Source organism: Falco naumanni, chromosome 10 (genome assembly GCF_017639655.2).
Source record: "Falco naumanni isolate bFalNau1 chromosome 10, bFalNau1.pat, whole genome shotgun sequence".
Classification (NCBI taxonomy): Eukaryota; Metazoa; Chordata; class Aves; order Falconiformes; family Falconidae; genus Falco; species Falco naumanni.
In genome coordinates, this window is record NC_054063.1 from 1,424,905 (window position 1) to 1,448,510 (window position 23,606).

The 23,606-nt window shown below is 48.3% G+C and overlaps 1 protein-coding gene across 1 annotated transcript; it reads left to right on the forward strand.

Annotated features, from left to right (window-relative positions):
* Window positions 1–5,157: 5,157 nt before the first annotated feature.
* Window positions 5,158–22,795, forward strand: TH (tyrosine hydroxylase). Its single transcript, XM_040608825.1, has 13 exons — window positions 5,158–5,250; window positions 9,815–10,018; window positions 13,110–13,284; window positions 14,057–14,145; window positions 14,362–14,429; window positions 16,180–16,230; window positions 17,121–17,266; window positions 17,709–17,844; window positions 17,979–18,048; window positions 18,389–18,445; window positions 19,045–19,140; window positions 19,311–19,444; window positions 22,336–22,795. The coding sequence occupies exons 1-13, from the start codon at window positions 5,161–5,163 to the stop codon at window positions 22,493–22,495; spliced, it is 1,476 nt and encodes a 491-aa protein (XP_040464759.1). The 5' UTR covers window positions 5,158–5,160; the 3' UTR covers window positions 22,496–22,795.
* The last annotated feature ends 811 nt before the right edge of the window (window positions 22,796–23,606 follow it).

Below are 23,606 nucleotides of genomic sequence, written 5' to 3' on the forward strand. Positions count from 1 at the left end.
CACCCTCACATCAGTGCACACCATCCTTTCCTGTGGCCCTTGGTGGGGCACTCTCACGTGCAAACCCTGTCCCTGCAGTTCCGTGGGCCGCCAGAGAGACCCTCACCCTCGCCAGGCTGGGCTCTGAGTGCCTTTGTTCCTGATTCACCCTGGGACTTGTATCAAGACCACAGGCTGTTGTATGGGGATCTCTCCAACTCCCACGCTGAAGGACAGTGGTTTGGTACCTGGGGCTTTCCTCTTGGTCCCCATACCTGAAGTGCTCAGTAATGGTGATTATTGCAACCAGTGCTCGAGGATGCACAAAATGACCACATGGATCCAGCCAAGGAAGACAATATCTTATTCTTCTTGCTGCACCGCCCATCCTGCATCCACTGGCAGGTGACATGAGCCTCCTGAGGACCAGCAGCACTGCACGTTAGTGCAATTTCTGGATTCTTTTGGGGTCTGCCTCTGAGGGAGGCACAGTCAGAGCTGCCCAGTTTATGGGCTTTTCTGTCTGAGGACTACTGCAGCAAAGCATCATCCAACACTGTTTGTTGTTTCTGCTTTATGTCAGATTAATGCCTTAAAACACACAGCTGGATACACATGGCACCCACACACATCCAAGGGTGGTTCTGTGGCTGGAGTGTGAGAAACAAAGCAGTGATGAAGACTCATCCATCTTTTGTATTTCCTTCATAAAGCTTCCTAAAGGCTCCTCTTCCTCATTAGCAGATCTGATAGTTAGTCAAACATGACAAAAGCTGAGACAAGCCCAGCTGGGTTTAACTGAACAGGCTCACACCCTCCAGAAGTCCTGTCTGATAGCAGCAGGACTTAAGCATGGAGCCAAACAGGTGGTTTATAGAGATGTAGACAGACAAAGAGATGGAAATGTCCAAGCTGTGGGTGGTCTCCAAAAAGGTGGGACTTTGCCTGGGAAGGAGCTGGAAAATGTGTCAAGGAGCTTTACACTGGACCAGCCTGTCCTCTCCTGCCCCAAAGGAGAACCTGCTGCCACATGGGTTCTCCAAGCTCACCTCTTCCGTCAGCTCCTCCAGGATGGGAGAACCAACCTGATTTCTTCACTCTTACCAGAGGGAGAAAGTCTAAACATCACTTGTGGCAATCTGGAAGTTTTGCCCTCGGTTGCACGGAAAGCAGGCCTTCACTTCGGCTACGTGGGTGGAGAGCACTTCCATAACATGCCGGACTCTCGGCACCAGACAGGGATGGGGGTGTGATGGATTAGCAGGGCTTAAAGAAGAAAAGAGTTGCATGCCTAATTTGTCATCCGTATAAAGAAGAGGGATTAACAATCAAGAGCTTTGGGATGAGATAACTAAGCAGAAGAGCTGATGAGCTTAAATAAAGTACTGGATTTCACAAGGAGGGGTACAATATGTAATGAGACAAAAAGAAACAGAAAATATATTCGAAGAAATTCCATCTATTCGTGCAACAGTTCTGAAAACTTGTCTGATGTTATCGACACCTTTTAAAGCTACTGTGTGCCAGCGGAGCCTTCATATGTGATCTCTGAATATGTTACAGCCTGCAGGAAGGCTGAGCAACTTGTTCTGTTCCTGTATTTATTAAAGTACCTTACCAATTTTCACAATTCTTGACATGAACTGACATTTTAAGGCTATCCTTTCAGCAAATTGATTACAAATTTGAATAACTGGAACTTGCTTTGATGGCTGATTCCAGGTTTATCGTCCCTGGCAAATGCCATTGTAGAAAGACCGTTAAACTAGAGTCGGTTACCAAAAATCAAAGGTCTAGCAAAATGGTTTCTCTTTCTGATTTTAAGGTAGGGAACCAGTGTGAAGGAAAATAGATTAAATTTGTTACATAATTTGAAATTTGTCTTTGTACTAAAATTGAACTGAAAATCTCAAACAAAAAATGCTGAAATTCCATATTCTGCATACTGTTTTAAAGGTAGTACAATCCGGAAGAGTTCATGCAGAATTAGAAGTTTCTTTGATAAAAATATTCCAATGCAATTCTTTTAACTCTTCTCCTACCCAAGTCCCTTTTACCTTCTCCAATGAAATCCTGGTGGAGCTGGCCCAGCCTCAGCAAGGCCTTCCACTGACACATTGTAACAGTGTCACATTAGCAAAGTCTCTGAATAGTTTTAGTTAAACATCTCTTGTTTCTTGAGTACTCAGCCTAAGTATGGCTTTCTTAACGCCTTTGCAGCTGCTCTGTAGACTAACATCACCGTTGCATGAAATGGCCTTGCGTGGCTGCACGGCTGCACGAGACAACTTCAGCAAAGCAAACAGGCAATGGCTGCAAGAGGGACCTTCTTTGCTTTCCTTATGTTTCCTTTACTGGCATTAATAGAGTTACGGAATCCTCAGTGAGGGCTCTTCATTATGTATAACATGAATGATGTGTAAGTTTTATTTTTGTGTCCTCTTTTGGAGTTGGTTCATTTTCCCACCAGTCTTCATAGATTGTCTTCAGATTACCGATAGTTTGCTTTTAACTCATGTATTTCGGTATGAGATCTACTTTCTTATACTAGGAAGCACTAACGGCAGAGTGGATTCAAGCTTCCTAAGGGAAGACACGGGTGCAACCTAGGACAGACTCCTGCTTGTTTGAAGGAGCTGTTTCTGACAGTCTACTGACTTGCTACTTGCCTTTAATTCCCCCTATATCAGAAAGGGTACTGAAAATAAACCCCCACAAAAATCCAGGAATTTCCTCCCTTGTTCTCTGGAGAGGAACAGATCCCTTGCAGGGTAAAAATCAGGATGAATTGCTGTGGTTGATTGACTTCTGCTGGATTACCTGGGATGGGCATCCCTCTTCACACTCTGTGGCTGTGAGTGGAGTAAGACAGAAATGTTCCAGCAGGGGAATGAGCATCAAATTGCTTGAAAGTCCTGTTTGCGAGATCCTTCAGAAAAACCTTGCTTCAGAAATTCAGGACAGAATGTAGAAACATGAGACAGTATGGGTGGCAATCTGCATGAGATCCTAATCTTAAGTTTCATGGAAAGCTTAACTTAAGCAGGAGCTGGGCTGTCTTTCAAACCAGTGCTGCCCCACAGTCATCCCCAAACCCCTTTGTTCCCTTAGCCAGGAGGCAATCCATTCCGGAGCAGGTCAGCAAGTGTGGCCACTGAAGGCAGCCCATCACTCCTTAGGTGGCAGCGGTCTCGGTGGCAGCACAAAGCAATGCTGAAGATCTTCTGTCCTGCGCACCTGCTGGAAAAAATGGGCTGAGCCGGGACGCCGCGATAAGGCAGCGGCGTGGGGGTGAGCTCCGGTATGAGCAGTGTTCCCCACACCCCAGCTTGTCCGGTTGCCATTGTCCACCTCAGCCAGTGGCACAAAAAAATCAACCGTAGGGTTGTGCTAATTTGTATGCCCCAGTGAGGGGGTCCCCAAGGCCACCCCAGTAGCTAGGAGGTGACTCAGCCTGAAACGCTGCTCCTTGCCCAGCCGCTGGGCAGCAGGGGTGACTTGGGACCTGCTCCCAAAATGTTTTCTGAGAAGCTTCTGCAACACCAGGCAGCATTACCCTCCATCAGTTTCGTGGGGTTTTATCTTTTGTTTTGAGCATCCAGGGTTTAGCACAGGGCAAACAGAAGGTTTAGGAGACTCAGAGGGGATTAGAGATGAAATTAAAGCAAAAGCAAGGGCTGCTCTCAGCATGTGAGGTGATACCACACCTGAGGACGCAGAGGCTGGGGACAGAGGAGCCCTGGTGGCCGCTTAACTCCTTCTGGTTTCCACTGTACTGAAGAGCAGCATGTCTGCGGCACCTGTGATGAGAAGCTGCTCTACCTGACTTAAAATTAATTTTAGCTTACTACTGGACCAAATCTTTAGCTGCTGCCAACTGCTTACTTCAGCTTCAACTTCGACCAGTCTCCAGCCAGCTAGGGCTTCCCGAGCTGCCTCGGTGGGGCTGGCAGCGCTGATTGTGCTGTCTGCTCCCTGGTGTTTGCAGGAGATGGCAAACATGGAGAGCTTTGCAGCCTCGACGAGGTCAATGGGATGTTGATCCTCCAGGGCTTCAGGCACTGCAAAAATCATCAGCACACTGTCATGAGCTCAGCTGTCCCTCCACGGGAAGGATGAGCCACCAACCCTAACCAGGTGTCCAGCAGACGTCTTCCAAAGCAGCGCTGTGGTGGGCAGGGGTGCAGGCGAGCTTTCTGGCAGCCACCCAGTGAAACGCCACCGGCTGCCCTGCCGCAGGGATTTGTGCCAGCCCTGGCATGGTGGTGGCTCACATGCAGCAGCACTGTGCCTTCCCGCAGCGCTTGTTTGGGGTGGCAGAGCTGCTGCAAATCCCCCAGGAGGAAAAGCTCACTCACTCACAGCAAAACAGAGTCCTGGACAGATCCTGAGCTGCTACCTGCTGCCACAGCCTCAGCTGTCCTGGGGTGTTTGGTCTCTTAGGAATTACTGCAGGAGGAGCAAAGCCTTTTGGAAGGCAAAGAGGTTTTCCAGGTTATTTTCTCTAAAGCCCTTTTCATCTCTGAGGACTCAAGGGGTCTGATTCTGCCATTCTGCTGTCAGCATTACACGGCCAAGCCAAGCCATGAGGTGGTGGGAGAGCAGAGAAATGCACAGCGTTCGCAGGAGCATTGGGAGGTGCACACGTGAGAACAGCATCCAGTCGCGCGGCTGCCTTGGGGGAATCAGTGTTATTTTCCTATTACTTTACTGCCTTGATGACAAGGCGAACAAGGGGAAAAACGGGCCAGAGAGGGGTGAATCTCTTCCTTTTATTTCATCCTCTCATAGATCAAAATCCTTTCATGTAACTACCAAGCTGGGAAAGCAAATGCGTTGGACTGAAACACGGCATGAGAATAAACTTCATCAAGAAGAAAGGGGAGAAAAAAACAAGAGTAGCAATCTTTTGGGCACAGGCAAACAGGTGGGGGAAGCGTCTGGTCTGCGAAGGCAGGGCGTCTGCAATCTTTGTAGCGATTAGATTTAATGGGACAGAAACGTTTCTGTCATTCACATCCCCTCCTCCTCTCAGCCTGAGGGGGAGAAAGGAGGGAGGTGGTGATGGGGAGGTGGCGGGGGGGAGAGGAAGATTTGAAAGAGTCTTTGACGTCAGCCCTGCCCTATAAAAAGCTGGCAAGGAGCTGGAAAGCGGAGAGCAGAGCTTGTGGAAGAGCAAAGATGCCAACCCCGAACATCTCCACCTCTGCAGCCAAAGGCTTCCGCAGGGCGGTGTCGGAGCTGGACTCCAAGCAAGCCGAGGCCATCATGGTAAGACAACCCTACCCCACTTCTTTCCCTCCCCCTCTGAAAACCACAGCCTCTTCCATAGCTATAGGCAGAAGCAGGCAGGGATAGATGGACCAACACTGCCTCTGTGGGAGTTCCCCCACATGGGCACCCGGGGGCTCCCGGCTGGCAAAGGGCAATACCCGGACAGTTCTCTTTACGTACTGGTACATGTGAAATTCAAACATTTAGGGGGATGAACACTCCAACTAATGCAACCGCCCCAACCAAAAGCAAGGTAAATAACCCAGAGATCTCAGGCAGGAAGAACAAGGAATTCCCAGCATGAAAGCCAATTCGAAGATCTTAATGCTCCCTTGGTTTCAAAGCAATAAACTGCAGAGATTTCACCTGTTCTAGCATAATGAAAAAGTGTGGCTGTTATTTCAGACAACACACGAGGCACAGGCAATTTAATCAGTTTGTTCGCTGCTGCTGTGTCTGCAGTTTCGCTCTCTCCCAGCACATCCTTCCCCAATTCTGTTCCCAGCCCTCCCTGATGTGGTCTCAGCCCTGGGTTCAGCCCAGGGATTGCTTCTGCACACACCGGATTTGTAGGTGTCGGCGAAAGGAGAGGAAAACGTCCTGCTGAGCTGTCAAGTGCCTTTGGAAAGCCAAGTCTGGCCAACCCCTTGGACTAGCTGTAGGGACAGGGACACTTCACCTCCTAACCCAAATGCCAGGGCAGGCAAGAGGAGCCCAGAGACTCCCAGCACAGGACAGTCCTGTAGGTCAGAGATGTGGCCAGGCTGTGGGTGACCCTGGAGGAGCCAGAACAGCCGGTGGCAGCGGGTACACCGGGAGAGGACCCCCTCGGGGTGCTCAGCAGGAGGAAACACAGGCTGGGTTAGGGAGCAGATGTGTTTGGCAGACAACTGCAGGGTGACTCCAGCAGGTCAGCTGCAGAGCTCCCCATTTCCCTCCCCTTTGCCCATTGCCTTTTTCACCCGTTCACCTCTTAACCCTGTGTGATGCTCTGACTCGATAAAATCAGCCACTACATCGACAGCAAGAGGTGTTTTGAAGAGTGGAGTGTGCTGGAAAGGAAGGGAAACACTTAGAAAACAAGGAGGTAAGCTTGCTTTCTCTAATGAATGGAAATCAGGGAAGGCTTCCCTCTCACACAACCATTTTCATTTTGGCAAAATAATGAACACTTAAGTGGTTCTTGAAAACCTGGTATTTTCCAGGCTGCTCATCATATTTGAGATACTCATTGCTGTCTGGAGAAGGGGAGAGTGTTTGGTTATTAAACACTCTGGGGTGCTGCTTCCGTTGGATGGGAATGGGGCCACGGAACAAAGGGGCCAGAGGAATTCGGGCTCACCAGGTGTGCTGTCAGGAGCGCAGCAGCCTGCTTGGGTGAGTGGCTCCTCCAGTCGGAAGCAGACGGGCGCCTTTGCATCCCTTCTTTGAATGGAAATTCTCAGAAAAATAAAGAAACAATTACAACTTAGTCCTGTGAGGATCCCTTTGAAAGTGGGCTGCCTGAAAATCTTTTCTCTCACTTAGTACAGGAGATCTCCACATCCCTGTCACTTAGTTTGCTGGCTTCTACCGGGTAAGAGGCATGACTCTGCATTTGTATGAGACATCACGTGCCCCTGGCCCTCCCTGGCATGACCATGGCCGATCAGCCACCCAGCCCCTGCCCACCACCACGCCAGCTCCAGCAGGTTTGAAGTGTTCCCTTGCCAGGGACCAGCACCCTGCTGCAAGGGAAGTTGCAGCTGTGCAAACTAGGGGGAAAGAAAAAAGACCTTTGCAATCCCAGAACTCATCTACACTGGCAGGTATTTTACATATTGGCTGGGCCAGCCAAACATCAAACTCCTACGGCAAAAAAAATCTTTTGTTATGTATTTAGTTTTTTCTGCTGCTAATGGTTTTTACAAGGTGCCCTGGGACTGTGGCTGGAGCAGGATTTGGTCACAGAGCACACAAGCAGAGCCAGGCAGGAGACAGAAGCTGGAAGCAAACCAGCAGGAAGAAGCACCCAGGGAAGCAGGGGTGGGATGTTATTGTCCCCACACTGCAGTGAAGGAAACAGTCTTTACAATCCTTCCTGCTTGCTGCAAGTAATGAGCCAGGGAAAAAAAGCCAAAGGACTTTAACTCCAAACACAGTATTTTTAATGACACTGCTCAGGCTGGGCGCTCTGAGTTGCAAAATTCAAAGACGGAAAGATGTACTAACCCTTCGTAAGAGGTGCAAACTAACCCTTCATAAGAGGTGAATGGCCGTATCAGACTCAGACCCCAGTTAGTCAAATAAATGCTTGCAAAATCAAATTAAAGCTTTCACTGTAGCTAGCTAGGCACTCAGGGAGCTAGTCTGCAAGGCAGTTTGGAAATACCATGTAACGGCACCTTCCAAAGAAAGGAAGGTATTTATCGTGAGAGGTCAGCGTGGTTAGTTTGTATGCCACATCCCTAATTTCCAACAAAAGTAGGTAATACCCCAATAAGCATAAATGTGAAGGGCAGAGGAGAGGAGGATGAGAAGGGGAGCACGCAGCCAGGCAGCCCCTACCCAGCAAAGGAGGCAGCAGCCAGACCCCTGCCAGCCTCCTCTCCCAAGCAAAATTCAGCCTTTTTCTTTTTTTCCTTTTTAAATTATTTTTAAATTTACCCACCCAAAACATGCCAGCATGGAGCTAAGCAGCTTCCAGGACCCCTCGACAGGGACCAACCCCCCCCACTCCTGCTGCCAGGGGCCACCCGGTCCCAACACATGGGACTGACTGGTCGACACTGCCTCTCCCAGCGCAGCTTTCCAGTCACACAGATCTTCTCGTTATTTAAACTCCTCCCAGATGGGTTTTAACCTTATTTACAGCCTAAACATGAGGGTCTAATTTCCCTCCTCCCCCGGGCTCCAACCCTGAAGTAAAATCCTGCTGCAGCTCTGCGCATTGGGGCGCAGGGTGACAAACCACCCTTAGCTAAAGCGCTGCCTGGCTGGGGGCCACCGCAGAGCGCCGTTACAGCAGCCAGCACAGGGCTGTCTGCCCTGCTCACTGCAGGCACCTTCAAGTAAACACCGACTTAGCTTCAAAGACGGTGGCGATACAAAACACACATTTAAGCTGAGCACACGCTCACAAGACTTCAAAAGTTATGGCTGAGGATACTTGTTAGATGTCTTCTCTCCCTGGGCGTGAACACCATCGATTCAGATGAGCAGCAATACGTGCTGATTTGTTAGAAGGTGTTTTTCTATGCCACAAGGAATGAAGGCGTTGAGGATCAGCAAATATCATTTCAGAGGGGTATCTTTATTAAAAAAGGACTGGGTAGAAGCATGTGGGCTGGTGCCTGGAAGTGCTGCATTTTTCAGGCTGTGTTTAAAATGTCAGCTTTACACAGCTAAAGCATCCCAAGAGGATCTTCACAAGGAACATTAGTAACTGACGGTCGGGCTTTGAAAAGCAGGGGAGAAAATGGGCTTAGTAATTGAGCAGGTTGCTTTTTTAAAAAAGAAACACTTCCCAAACTTTCACAAGGTAGAGCAGGCACTGCTTGGTTAGCATCTATCTCTTTTTGAGATATTTTCAATGTAATCAGAGAGAAACCAGCAACCAGTCCTGCTCTATATGCAGGTGTTGGATGGCTTTATGTGCTGTTCCTTCTTCCATCTTGTCCCAGGGTTTCTTTTAACCGGTTCTGAGGGTTTGTCATCTATTTTGAGTATTAAGCACAGAAAATTGGAATCACCTGAGCTGCCTCTAAATGGAAAACTGGTTGTAAAAAGACCAAGAGCAAACAAGTTAGTATATGAGCTATTTGTCTGACACAAGAAACAGCAGTGAGCGAAATAGTTTGTAGCTCACTATAAATATAAATGAGTGACCTAACATGACCCCCAGCACTGAGTTGCAGCATTTTAGGTGCAATTCCAAGTAGAAATCTGCAGGAGCTTGTTGGGACAAAACAAATCTATAGATCAGTGGGAGGAATTTATTTTCTGGGTTATGTGGTTGTGGTTCCAATTACACTTCAATGGGCAAACATCCACTTAATGTCAGAAAGAAGCCTTGTGTTGGATTCTGGGAGCAGTTTAGCTAAGCTGCTCTTGTTAATGCACCTGCAAACAGTTCACATTTTCTGGCCAGACGGCAGCTGTGGGTTTCAGCTGTCCCTCATAGTGAATCTTTTCTCACATAACTTCACTTTTTATAATGTCTCTCCACTTGAGTTCATCAGACACTGAAAACTGCATAAGATTGTTTCTGATTTTTATTTTTTGAAGGATGTTGAAAACTGTTGCTAGGGAAGGTGAGAGGGCAAGCCCACTCTCCTCCAGGCACGCTACAAGGATATTTTACACAGACTTTTCCTAAAGCTCCACATTGCCAAAAGTTCAGTTCTAAAACCTCAGCTCTCATCACTAGATCTTCCTCTACAAAGCCAGGCAAGTCAGTCCAACCTTTTGCCTTCTTCCTGTGCTGACACACATTAGTCAAACCTCATCCAGCTATCAGGGATGCCTCTGATCTCTCCTACAGCTCTATCACTAGTGATATTTATTTCTGTTCTGCCTTCAGTCTCCGCGGTTCATTGGTAGACGTCAAAGCCTTATTGAAGATGCCAGGAAGGAAAGAGAGGCTGCGGCTGCAGCCACTGATGCGGCAGAGTCTACAGAGACCATCGTGTTTGAGGAGAAGGATGGAAGAGCCATGTTAAACCTCTTCTTCATGCTCAAGGGAGCGAAGACATCACCACTGTCCCGTGCACTTAAGGTATTTGAGGTGAGTACTTAACCTGTTGTATGGGAATCAAGGAACACACTACAGGTTTCATGACTGTTCTGTGAGAAATATCACTTGAGTCTACTGAAGAAAACTCAGACCAGGTCTGCCTACTGCAAGTTATCAGCTAATTATCTGATGTACCCACAGTCATGCTTTGCTCATGCCCCAGCGTGCCCTCACTTTCCATCACTAGAAATGAGCTGTACCTCTGTCTGGTAGTGCTGTTAAGCTCTGGGCTTAGCTTTGCTTTGTTACTGGATCCAACCACACAGTTTCACACCTACAATCCACACCCTTCTGGTTTGTAGCGTGCTTTGACAGTCCCCTCCACTTCAACTTCATGCGCAGGGCTCCGATGCCGTGTTCTCTGTGCACCCTGAATGGCTACAGGTCAAACCTGCCTTACTTGTGGGTCAAGGCTTTGGCAGACTCTGAATGGCCTTGCCACATTGGTCTTTTGGTCAAAGAGTTACAGAAACAACTTCACCCTGGGTGTAAAACTGGAATATTGATTTCAAAATTACCTCCCTGCTTCAGGCATGAATTTAATCCACATATTAAAGGTTCTGTTTGTTCCCCTCGAGACATGCCCTGTATATGGATTTAATACCAAGGAAAACTGGTAACTAATTGAGCTTTCTCCCCCTAGCCAGCAATATAATGTTGCATTATCTAGGATCTCAGTGCCATGAATGGAAAAACTGAGATAAATGCTGCCTGTTTAAACAGTAATCAAAACATGACAATTTGCATTTATATAGTACATTTTCATCCAGAATGATTAAAAAAGTGTTTTGCAAACTGAGGTTCTGAGATATGTTTTATCTATAGTGGTTTAATTTCATTGACTTCAGCAGTGAAAGGAGAGGACAATTTGTTCCTGTTAATCAGTCATGTGGGTTTTAAGGGGCCTCTGGAGGTCTCTAGTCCAACCGCCTGCTCAGAGCAGGTCCAGTCACAGCAGGTTGCTCAGGGCTGTGCTTGACACATTTTGAATATCACCAAGGTAGAGATCCACAGTCTCCTTGGACCCCTTGAGCAATGTTCGACTGCCCTCATGGTAAAAAGATTTTTCGCTTTTATTTTTCTTTTCAATGTCCTTGCTTCCAGCTTATGCTTGATGCCTCTTGTCCTCCCACTGTCTACTTTTCAGATGAGTCTAGCTCTGTCTTCTTTATATCCTCCCACCAAGTACTAGTAGACAGTGAACTGATCTCCTCTGCTCCTTCACTTCTTAAGGTGGAACAAATCCAGTTCCCTCAGTCTTTATTCATACAGCATTGTGCTCCAGTCCCCTGAATATCTTGGCAGCCTTCCACTATACCTGATACAGCACATCAATGTATTTTTTTTCTATGGGATATGGTACTCCAGATATGGTCTCCTCATCCCAGATAGAGATCACTTCCTTTGACCTGTTGTCTACAGTCTTGCTACTACAATTCAGTCCATGGTTGGCCTTTCTCATCACAAGGGCATGCTGCTAGCTCACATATTAGTACACATAACAATTATATAGCATCTTCTTCCCCATGAAGTACAACCACTTCTGGGGTAAAACCAGATCAACAGCAACACTATACAGCAAACCCACTACCTAACAGCCCATGCAGTACTGTCTCTGATAATCTTATGAAAAGTGTTTAAGATCTTCAGCAATCACAAAACATCTTTCATCTCCTTTAAGAGGACTGTTGCAAGAAAAGCTGTTTTCTGGGCAACATATGTGTCTGTTCTTGTCTCAAGACTGAAAGGATCTCTTAAGACAAGCTCATCAGACAAAAGCCTTGGTGTTGCCACGATTGGCATCTCCTTCCTAGAAGCACACAGTGCCAGATAAGGCATGAAAAGATCCATCAGTGTAACATTTCAAATACAACACACTGCTTAGCAGGTATGGAATATAGAAGGGTAGGCTCTTGTACTTGGTAGATTTTATGTTATGCTGCATCTAAAGTCTATAATGTAAACAATTTTTAAAACACCAAGCAAGAAACAGGTGCAGCTTATGTTCAAATGTTGTCTGTTTCTTCCTGGAGCAATTTACTTGCTGCATCAAGAGCTTTCCTAGTTATAAAGATCTTTGAGCGTGGCACAGATAGAGATTTAAATATAATAAAAAGACAGGCATGTCAAGCCACAACAGAGGAAGATTCATTTCCCAGATCCCTCTGGCAATGCAGGTACAACAAGATATGAAAGCAGACGGGCATAATGACATTTGCCTCATCATGAACCAGGCTTCAGGGAATCTGATTTCACCCTTCTGTATGTGTTACATGCAGCCAAAGCATAGGTAATGCAATCACGGCTGTCAGATTAATGCAAAGGTATTGATTGTTGAGGGGACAATGTAATAGTGAAGGTGGTAGGTACATTAAAACATATGGTCCTAAATTTAATTTACTTGTGGCATCACATCTGTTCCTTCTCATCTTTCTGCCTCTGATTAACAAAAGAAATCATGTCCCTTCCTCTACCAAAGGTCTTGAAGAAACTTTGCAAAGGTTGGGTCATTGCCCAGGGACTCGGGCTCGTTACTGCCAGTTTTCACCGGGCTAAAGAAAATACCCACAAATCTAGCAGGGCCCTGGGAAGGCTGCAGGCTCCGTTTGGGTGTGTGTGTGTGGTGGGGTGTCGGTTCTGATGACGAGCCCCAGCGGGGTCGCTGCTGGCGGTGGGCCCGCACGGTGCCGGCTCCGGCCCGGAGCGCCGCGCCAAGGCCGCCGCAGCGGGGCCGGTTCAGCACCACGGCCAGCGCCGCGCGCCGGCAGCCCCGCCCCCCCGCCCCTCCCCCGCAGCCCCGCGGGGAGCCTCGGGGGGAGGGGGGGTGAAAGGAGAGGGGGGTCCGAGGGGGCGGCGTTTTGCCACAAGGGTTTCCCCGCCTGAAACGATCTTCTTTGTCCCTGTGGAGTCTGCGGGTAGTTCCTGACAGGGGTGAGTGTGTGTGTCCCGGGGCGGGGGGGGGGGGGAGAAAGACCAGACGGAATCTTTCCCAAATGTATCCATATGGACGTCTTTGGGAAGTACCAGGAGGTGTTTCAAGCGTTGCTTCATGTTTTTGTTCTCCTTTTCCGTGTCCCAAAAGACATTTGAAGCCAAAATTCACCACCTGGAGACCAGGCTTAGCCGGAAGCCCCGTGAAGGGACCGCTGAACTGGAGTACTTCGTGCGTTGTGAAGTCCACAGCTCTGACCTCAATACCTTCATTAGTTCCATCAAGAGGGTCGCAGAAGATGTGAGGACCACTAAGGAAGACAAATGTAAGGAATTTATAAACTGTTTCGCTATGGCAGAGAGGCTGAGTTGTAGAAACAGGGGGGAGATTGTTATTCCCAGGAAAGGGGAACAGCTGAATTTGAGCAAAGCGGAAAAGGATGCTGCTGGGACACCCGGGTCCTGAAAGCCACTTCCCTCCTTGTCCATTTCTCAACAGACTCCAGAGACCATCCTTCTGGTGCCAGATTGAAAAAAAAAAATAGAAATGGGAGATGGACTTTCATGCTTTTCTCACACCTCTCCTACAGAGCTCTCCATTCCCACTCCAGTGTGTTATATTATAGATGCAAAGCAGCTTCCTACCTATGTGTCAAGAACTCTATACAGATCCAGCACTGAACTACAACACGTTCCCTCTGCCACCCTGTTCTGAAAACAGAGTGATTCTTATTGTAAAATAACCTTAGAGATCTGCAGTGGTTGCTCTGCAACCAGATGGCTCTCTGGATTTGTTTTTAATGTGAAGTCTAGAATCTTCAAGTAAAACCTGATTTTCAGCTTCTTGTTTACTTCTGTCACAAAATACTCTGCTGAGGGATGGGCAGGGAAGTCATGACATGCAGATCATGGTACAAAAGCACTGAGAGTGTGGGACTACTGCCTGGAGGGCACAGCTGTGTCCTGTCCTGTTTGGTGTGTGTGTGCATTTGGTACCCCAGGTCAGATGTATCTTATTCAGCCTCACAACCCCTTCTCAGCAGGGGATGCTCTGTCTTCACTTCCACAGCTGTTTTTTCTCTTTCTCTCTCCCCACAGTTCACTGGTTTCCCAGAAGGATCTGTGAATTGGACAAGTGCCACCATTTGGTCACCAAGTTTGACCCTGACTTGGATCTGGATCACCCGGTGAGTTAGTCTGAGGGGGCACATCCTCACACCGGAGTCCTGAGCCTTCCCTCGGAAGCAGGGAGCTGGAAAACACCTGTTAGTGCAGCTGCTCAGGGGACTGTAGTGCAAGCAGCACCATGACAGAGGTTTCTCCAGCCAGTGATGAATTCTGTTGGGTAAGAAATTTTGGTAACCGATTAAAAATCCTGTCTCTGTTCCTATTTGTCATCACAGGGCTACTCTGACCAAGTATACCGCCAGAGAAGGAAATCAATAGCAGAAATTGCTTTTCACTATAAGCAGTAAGTCTCTTTCATAACATCCATGCAGGGATAATGACATGTTAATGCAACTTGTTGGGAAGTCATTGTGCTACCTGTATGAGATCTCTTTTTTTATGTTTTGTCTCCTCATTCAGCCTTGACATTTCTTTTTGTGTCCCTCCTCTCTATGCATTCCAGTCTCTTTTCAATTAAAAAATGTCTGTGACCATTAATTCATACACTGATAAAGCCAGATTAGACCTCCTGCATAACAAAAGCCACGTATAATTCCACCAGACATCAAACTTCATTTTGAAACGTGACATCTCTTTTAGAATGACATCTAGTTTTGACATGGATGTTTCAATGACTGAAAAAGCTACCATGTGCCCAGAAAACTTGTTCCAATGGTTCATTATCCTGGCTGTGAAAAAATGTGGGGTTTATTTCTAAACTGAGTTTTGATAGCTTTAGCTTTCACCCAATGGATCATACATGTCTTTCATCTGCCAGATTGAATTCTGCTATCAGATTATTATTTTTTGCTATGAAGGTATTTATAGACTAAATGGTTCACCTCCTAACTCTGTCTGATAAATTAAGTAGATTCCAGTAATGGTCTCATCATTGTCTTATATAGATTTAAGACTGTCTCTTGTAGTCCTACTTAATACTCCTGTTCTGATATATGCAGTGATAGCACTCAGCCTCTTCACTCCAACATCAAACAGAGCTCTAATATTCAGCTGGGTTTGTAAAATACTCCATAGACCCTATTCAGTAACACTGCCTTCTACCATAGCATCTCCATCTCTGAGGACTTTAAATGTAGATTTCTGTAGTGAGGTGTGCTGAAAGCAGACTATGGAAATTACATGGGTCACCTTCTTGAGCTATCCCTGCAACCAGTGTGATCCTGGCATGGCTTTCTGTCCTGTTAGGCTTCATGTTCTTTGCTGATTTGAAGCCCAGAATATTGACATTGATGTTTTTATCCTATACTAATACTAAATGCACAGAAAGTCACCGTGCCAACAAGAGAGTCCCAAGGGACACAGGAACAAATGTTGTCCCGAGATGATGCACCCATTTAAGATGTCTTCTCTCATACCTCACCTGCAGGGTAGCATTTATGAGCCACTGTGTAGCATCCCTTCAGGCTGTTAATGGAAAAGGAACTATGTTTTTTTTCTGTAAATTCTGAATATCTCATTTGTTCAAATACAGAACAGAAGGATTTAGGAAATACAATTGCTAACTATGATGGAGAAAAGGCAAAAGTGTCAGTCTTCCTTAGTTCCTACTTAAATCAATGTTAAGGTTTTATTTTCCTGCAGTCCTTAATCTTACTGTTAACGTATTTTTCTGCAATTCAAATGTGTTTAGTTTTCCTTATTAGCTGCTTTTATTTCCCGGCCACTGATTCATTCTTGGAATCATCAGCCCCCTGAAGTGCAGGCACATGAAATTAATTTATTTTCACACAAAGTTTCCTTTTTTTCCAGTGAAAACCATTTCCCCCCCTCCCCTGGAAAATATGCCTGCTAAGCTTTTGCTCATCCGTTGTTCATTTATAAGCTCTGGCTAGACTAATGCTTTCCTCTGCGTCTATTTGCGGCACCTGTACACATGGCCAAGTACTAAGGCTTTGTCTTTCCTGCCACCCCCGTGTTTGATTTAAGGATTGATCAACACCCTGCAGAGCTTCTCCAAAGTGCTTCCTTCTCAAAGAGGAGAGGAGCCTGGCTTGTGCTCTGCTGCTGTCAGTAACAGTGTGTTTGCCTTGCAGTGGGGACCCGATACCTCACGTGGAGTACACGGCAGAGGAGACAGCTACCTGGTGAGCGCTGATTTCGTCTGTGACCTTTACTGGCTTCACCACTAGAAGCTGGGAGTCAAAACGTGAACAGTTAGAGGGTGACCTATTGAAAAGTGTATCAGGAGTGCAAGCACCCTACTTAACGGCTTGTTATAAAAACGAGTAACTCATTGCATGATGTTTTATGGTAGGGACTGCACTTGGGAGAGCAAGCTACCTCCGAAACAGTGCTGCTCTGTCTCCTGCTCTCTTGTGGTGGCACTGAGAGCACTTTCATGCTTCAGCCCCCAGGATTTTCCTCCAGAGGAGCCTCTCCAGAGATTGAGGCAGATGATCCAGAGTTCAGCTTCCCTCAGGGGACCTGCTTTATAGCAGCCTCCAAAAAAAAAGGGCAGTTATCATAGCTGCAGAAAGATGTATGAGGCCCGTGGTGAATATCCGCATGGTACCTCACTAGCCTCACTTAGGAAAATGCTTCCTTTGGACCTGGTTATTTCCAGGAGTGCCACTGAGGAGTGTTTCTGGAAACAAGACCAGCTCATAGGAGCTGAGTACACAGGCTCCTGACAAGGCATCTCCTGGTTATATTGACTGTCTCCATAGTGCAACTTCAGGAGCTAACCTACAGGGAATATTTTAATTCCAGTTAATATATTTTACACAGTCTTCTGACCTTCAAGGTTGGAAATAGGTCTGTGGAGATACAACCGCCCACTTTGCAGGGTCATTTGAATATGTGTCTGTATGTTTACACACCCCTGTCAGTGCACACATAGACACAGACTTAGCGGTGGAGAAAGGCAAAAGGGCAAAAAACCTAGAGGAGCAAGTCCTTAAAAGCGTGTAACCAGAGGACAGGACAGGACTAGGCACATCAAGCCACTGAATGTCTGCCACCTCTTGTCCTGAAGGAAAGAGGTGTACAGCACCCTGAAGAGCCTGTACCCCACCCATGCCTGCAAGGAGTACCTTGAAGCTTTCAATCTACTGGAGAAATTCTGTGGCTACAATGAGAACAACATCCCTCAGCTGGAGGAGGTCTCCCGCTTCCTGAAAGGTGGGTGTGAGTCTGGGGGATCCAGGTCCAGCACGTGCCGGGGCTCCACCACTGTGGTGGCAGCTGCAGCTGGGAAATGCAAACCCAGAGGAGGAAGGTGTGAGCTGAGATTTGGGGGGAGAGCTGGTGGAGGCTTGTGCACTGCCCAGAAAAGACAGGGGTAGAGCCCAGGCAGGGGGGACTGCAGCTAAATACAGTGCAATGGAAGGTCAAGCCCGTCAATGATCCCACTGCAGCACCTAAAGAGCAGATGTTGCTCCCTAATAGCAAAAAGAGCAGGTGTTGCTCCCTAATAGCAAAAAGAGCAAAAAGATTCGACTTGGCACAGCAGAAGCCCTTTAGTTTCCAGCACTGATGCTTTTGCTGTCTGTGCCGGGAACGTGGGATGATGGCACAGCCTGTGGGCCATGCACCCCTGCGGAGACGGTCTGTGCTGTTTCAGAGAGGACTGGCTTCCAGCTCCGGCCGGTGGCTGGCTTGCTGTCGGCACGGGACTTCCTCGCCAGCCTGGCCTTCCGCGTCTTCCAGTGCACGCAGTACATTCGCCACGCTTCCTCACCCATGCACTCCCCTGAGCCGTGAGTATCACCCAGTCCCCATGGCCTCCCTTGCCCGTGCATCCTACCTGGCCAGCAATTAATTTTTCTCTCTAATGGACAAACTCTGTCTGCTGCTGACTGTGTTTTCCTCCTTTTCCCCTGGGCCTCGGCAGGGATTGCTGTCACGAGCTGCTGGGGCATGTCCCGATGCTGGCTGACAAGACGTTTGCCCAGTTCTCTCAGGTAAGGGGATTCTCTGTGCACTTGCCCCTGAGAGGGCAGGGCATGAGGTGGGAACCCAAACCGACCCCAGTGTCACCACCTAAACCCTTCTTGTTCTAGGATTTATTTGTATTAAACACAATGTTCAGGAGCCCTAGTGATGGAACAAAAACCCTAAAACAGAGTCAAAACGTCAGGCTCTGCAGCAAAGCATTTTTAGCGTGAGCACGGTGCAGCCCCAGCAGGTGCATGGCAATGCAGGGCAACAGAACCTGTTGTCTCAAGGCAACAAAGCAGAGCGACCCGCACGGCGGGCCTCGGACCCGACCTGTCCTGACGCTCACCCCTCTTCTCTTCCCAGGACATTGGGCTGGCATCTCTGGGAGCAACTGATGAAGAAATTGAGAAACTTGCTACAGTAAGTTTTCCTCTTTGCTGGATGGGGGCCCTGAGCCCTCCAGCAGCCCTTCTGCAGTAGCAGGGAGACTGGTCCAGCCTGACCACCGCAGATCTGCAGCCCCAGAGCCCCTGCCCGAGCTGCCCCAGCCCTGCCCTTTTACAATGATCACGCAGAGCAGAGATCAGTTGAAGAGCAGAGCTCGCTTGCACGTTAACCCAGTTTTCTTGGGCACCAGAATATCATCGAGCATCGTATTTCTAACAGCAGCACTGCTGGGAGTCTTTGGGATAGGATTAAATGACATCTGCTTGCTTTGGCTCTCCCTCGACAAGGTGACCTGTCCTGCTCCAAGGGCACCGAAGGGCAGCACCACACTGCAGCTTGGCACGCAGGGCACCAGCCCAGGGACACTGTTCCCATCTGTCACGGCGTGGCAGCAGCTTAGTTTCACAGTTTGCTCTGGCAAATGGGTGCAGGGTGAGGAGAGGGGACAAAGTGCCAGATGCCCCTTCATTTAAACAACCTCAGACCCCAGCCACAACACAAGGGCTCAGAAGTGACAGTGAGACAAAGATGAAGAGCTGTGTTTCTATGCATTTTTCTTTCTCCTTTCACAGCTTTACTGGTTTACAGTGGAGTTTGGGCTCTGCAGACAGAACGGGATAGTCAAAGCCTACGGAGCCGGGCTCCTGTCTTCCTACGGGGAGCTCATAGTAAGTCTCAGCACAACTTGCCTCTCTGCTCTGGACCCTACACAGCAAAACCCCTTCTTCCTCTGCACAGCTCCAATGACCTTACCCGATTCATTCTCACCTCTGTCTATCACATATGTGCTCTTTGAATCCCTGAATTTCATGCTGGCATTTTTCTGCCGTGTCCATAGCACTCCTTGTCAGATGAACCAGAGGTCCGGGACTTTGACCCTGATGCTGCTGCTGTTCAGCCCTACCAGGACCAGAACTACCAGCCCGTATATTTTGTGTCCGAGAGCTTCAGTGATGCCAAAAGTAAACTGAGGTAGGACTGGGCAGTGAGAGAGATCCTAACAGAAGGAAATGAAGCTATAATATATTGAAACAGAGCTTGACACCGTGGCTGCTTTCAGTTCAAGGTCTCAGAAGTATTCTGGAAACTGTTGTCAGGTCTTTCATAGTGAAGTGATTCTCCAGTTCTTACAGGGCCCAAATTTGGTCCCTTGGATTTGCCTAGGAGCCCCCCAGAATATGCTGAACTCAGTGGTGTGGGTGTGGAGGAGTGGGTTGGGGTGGGAGGCACTCTTGGAGCAAGACTCCGGGAGTGAGAGCAGGGACGAATCTAGCCTGTCTGCCCAGTTCTCCCAGGAAGGAGTTACAGACTGTCTCCCACTAGTTCCTAGGGGAAGCCAAGCAACATAGCAGAGGGCTGGCGGTCCAGAAATTGGAGAACCAAGCCACCTACCAGCACCCCCTCTGCTTCCTTGTTGCAAAAGGGCCAACTGGTACAGGTCAGGTACTGGTTGTCCTTCACGGCAGCATCTCACCAGCTCATGTCCTGAAACACAAGCTTCTTCATCACGTAAAGGTTTGCTCTGTGGGTGAAAGTTTTAGGAGAGAGGTGAAGAGCTGCTCAAAACGGTGCCAGTCTCTGCATTTAGGATGCAGAAAGATGTTTGTCTTTCTGAGAGCTGCTGGGCAGCTTACCCATTTATCATTCAACCAGCAAAGGAACCCTGAGACATTGTTAGTAGCTTGTACACAAACAAAAAAGATTTGCTTGACGTGGATAGATTTATCCATGGAAAAAAAGGAACTTTTGCCTCCTAGACTGGTTAACGTGAATTAGCAGACCCCAGACAGCATCCCACTGATGCAACTGGGTTTCCCCGCCCCATGGGACTGCATACAGGATGGAGAGGGGTATCTCTACCCATGGACTATTTTCAGAAGAGTATTTTCTTGGTCATGCTCAGAGTTGCCCACAAGAGGAAAGCTCAGTCCTTTAACATTTTACTGACAGGAAAACTTTGCCTGTACTATTTCATCTTGGATTAGGAAAGGGACAGAATGAGGCAAAGTATTACACAACATACATGACTTTGCAGTTATTGCAAGTGGGGTATATTCGGTACATAACGTAGCATGTACTGCTATATTTCATCTTCTGCTTTTATTACTCTCACTTGCCCTGTTCATACAACCTGGAGTCCAACTGCTCAAAAGCAAGAACCTGGGGAGCCCATCCTCTCACACACTAGGCTGCTTTAAAAAACCCTACTGTTGCCTAATGACTCATTTCCTTGCATTTAAAAAGGAAAAATACACCACATAGACAGCCAAGATTAGGCTAGAGAATTCTGACAGCAATGAGCGCTATAAATGATGCTCTTTAAAGAGCTCAGAGACTGCACAGATGTTACTCAATGAGGAGAAAACACTAAAACATCTATATTTTTTGCATTACTAGCAGCTGCCACCACAGACCTGATTGTCAGCGTTATCCCTCAAAAACAGCTTCTCTCCCAGAAAGAAAACTTCCTACCAGTTTTCCAGGGTGAACACGCCCACTCAGTGCCCTTCTCAGACACCCATGTTGTACTTGTTTGCCTCAATAAGGTGTCAAGTGAACACCCCTGTGCTGGAGGGCAGGTTTCCAACCCTTAGCAGCTGTGCTGGGAGCCACCCCTGTGGCTGATGGTGTTAATAAGCGAGGTGAGGGGGCCTGACCGGGCAGAGCTGAGACAAGCCGCATCCTTTAGGAGGCTGCTCATGTGAGTGTGCAGCCAGCCCCCCACCCCCCGCCCCCTCTCCCCGGTCGCGCTCGGGTTTGTGTCCCGGCAGGCAGGTAACCCCCCTGTTTGGCTGTGTCTGGTGGTTCCCCCGGACCCTGGCGGCTCGGGGCTGGGCTGCCCCGCCGCCGGCGGTACCAGCCAGGGCAGCATCGGCCGGGAACGGGATGCGCTTCCCGCTGGATGCAGCGGCAGCCCCGCGGCAGCCACAAGAGGGTACCCTAAGCCAAGCGATTCAGGAGCGAAAGGGTGCAGCCTCGGCGGAGGCGAGGAGCAGGTCTGTCGCTAGTGCTGTTTGTCCCCTCGCTGTCCCAGCATGAGATTGTAGCCTTGAATACCGAAACGTAGAGTCCCAGCTCCACACTTACACCGCCGCTAAAGAAAACAAAGAACCCTGCCTTGCCAAGCGTACAAATCTTACTGTTGGAGGTGAACAAAAGCAGCTTTGGGGAAGCCTTACCCTCTGTTCATTGTCACTTGACCATGCACTTCTCCATCAGAAAGGTAGCAACAAGGTCTTGTTCTTGGGAGGCATCAGGTAAGGTCAGCTCCTCGCTGAGGTCTAGGCTCCAGCTGGCTTTGGGTACAGTACTGCAGCTTCGTTCCAGCTCATGGTGATGCTATTCCTATCCTCTTGGCCAGGCCTGAGCCGCTGTCTGTCAAATCTACCCTTAAGACGGCTCGCAGCTAATTCCTCCCTCCCCAAGCAGAGATTAGTCAATAAATGAATGTCAGAAAGGATTTGAGAATATAATACTATAGTACCATGGGCTTTCCCTGTAATTAGCTTCTAAATCTCCTTGGCATTTTTGGAGGGGAAAAAAAAAAAAAGGTATTGAAGCAGAGGTTGCCTGGCACAGAAGTGACCAGTTCAGCGTACCCTCCGGTTTGGTGCAAGCTCACGTGTTCAGCCCACAGAAACCTGCAGCCAGACTCATGGTGTTTCTTGTTGAACAGGAGGGGCCTCAACTACTGCCATGGCCCTGCAGAGCTGGAAAGGTGTGAAACCAGAACTTTTGTGCCAGCTTAGAGACTCTGCCTAAAGGACGTATTGATCTGTTGTGATCTGGGTAAATGGTGATGGGTACGAGGGAGGCTCAGGCCCCATCTCTTGTACCAAGCCCTCTACACCCTTTCCTTGCAGGAGCTATGCGGCACACATCAAGCGGCCCTTCTCGGTTAAATATGAGCCCTACACCCACAGCATCGAGCTCCTGGACAGCCCTCAGACCATCTCTCACTCCCTGGAAAGCGTAAGGGATGAGCTTCACTCGCTGATTAATGCGCTCAATGTTATCAGTTAATACAAGAACTGGGCTCTTTCCTTCCCCTCTTCCCTTGCAGCCCCAAAACTGCCTGCTCTGCCCTTGCCTAGTTCCCAGCTGATAACGCCTACCTGTCTTCTCCAAACATTTGCACCGCTGCCTGTCACCGTGTGACCCCAACAGCTTTTCACTTCTGTACGTAGGGCCAGCTCAGAGTGGGGCGGAGGGATGGACCCAAAGCCTGCTGGCTTTTTGGGTAGCTTTTCTATTGACTGCTGAAAGAGGCTTAGCGCAGACAAAAAGCGTGGCCAAGCTACAAAGTTGAAGTCAAGAGCTGTGTGCTAGGCTCCTGGGTGCAAGAAACAGGAGAAAGGCTTCTTTAGTAAAAAAAAAAAAAAAAAAGAGAGAGAGAGAATCTATTTTTTGCAGTTTGAGAGAATAAATTAATCTGCTTTTTTAGCCCCAAAGCAACTCCTATGGCAACTTGATGAAGGACCCTCAGTCCCCACCATCTCCCAGCTTTTGCAGCCTCGTACATTTGAGAAATGCAGAGCTGCCCTAGAAGCTTTGCTGCCTGAACCAACCCAAAGAGGTTTGAAATTTCACCTTCTCGTGCAAGGGGATGCTTAGGCACAAACCCCTGAGCTGCACCACCCTGCCAGGCTGCGATAACCATTGTTGACAACCCCTGAACATCTAAATTGGCCTAAGCCAGGCATAGAACAGCCCTGATCTACCTGCACCCTCCCCAGCACAAGCACCAGGGAGCAAGCCCTGGCCACCCCAGACCAGAGCCTGGGCACCCCCTTCAGGCCCTCTTTTAAAAGCTCCCACAGCAGCTCAAGAGCCCAGCTGTCATCCTTCACAGCAAACTGCAGTTACAGTTATTGATGTTCCTGTGTGCTAGTGATCCTGGGCACCCTTGGTGGTCTCTTGGTTTTATTGAGTGTATTGGTTATTGCAGACTGGGTGGGGGCACTGGTGTCCCAAGTTTGCCAGTCCTTGGGAGGATTTCACATGCTTTCACTTTCTCAGTCTACTACACAGGTACAGCATTATCTTGTTCTTAGATATCCCAATATCACTGTCACCCGATGTAGCTCAGGTGTGTGATTAATGCTATTGCTGGCCATTTCTGAGGAAGGTAACA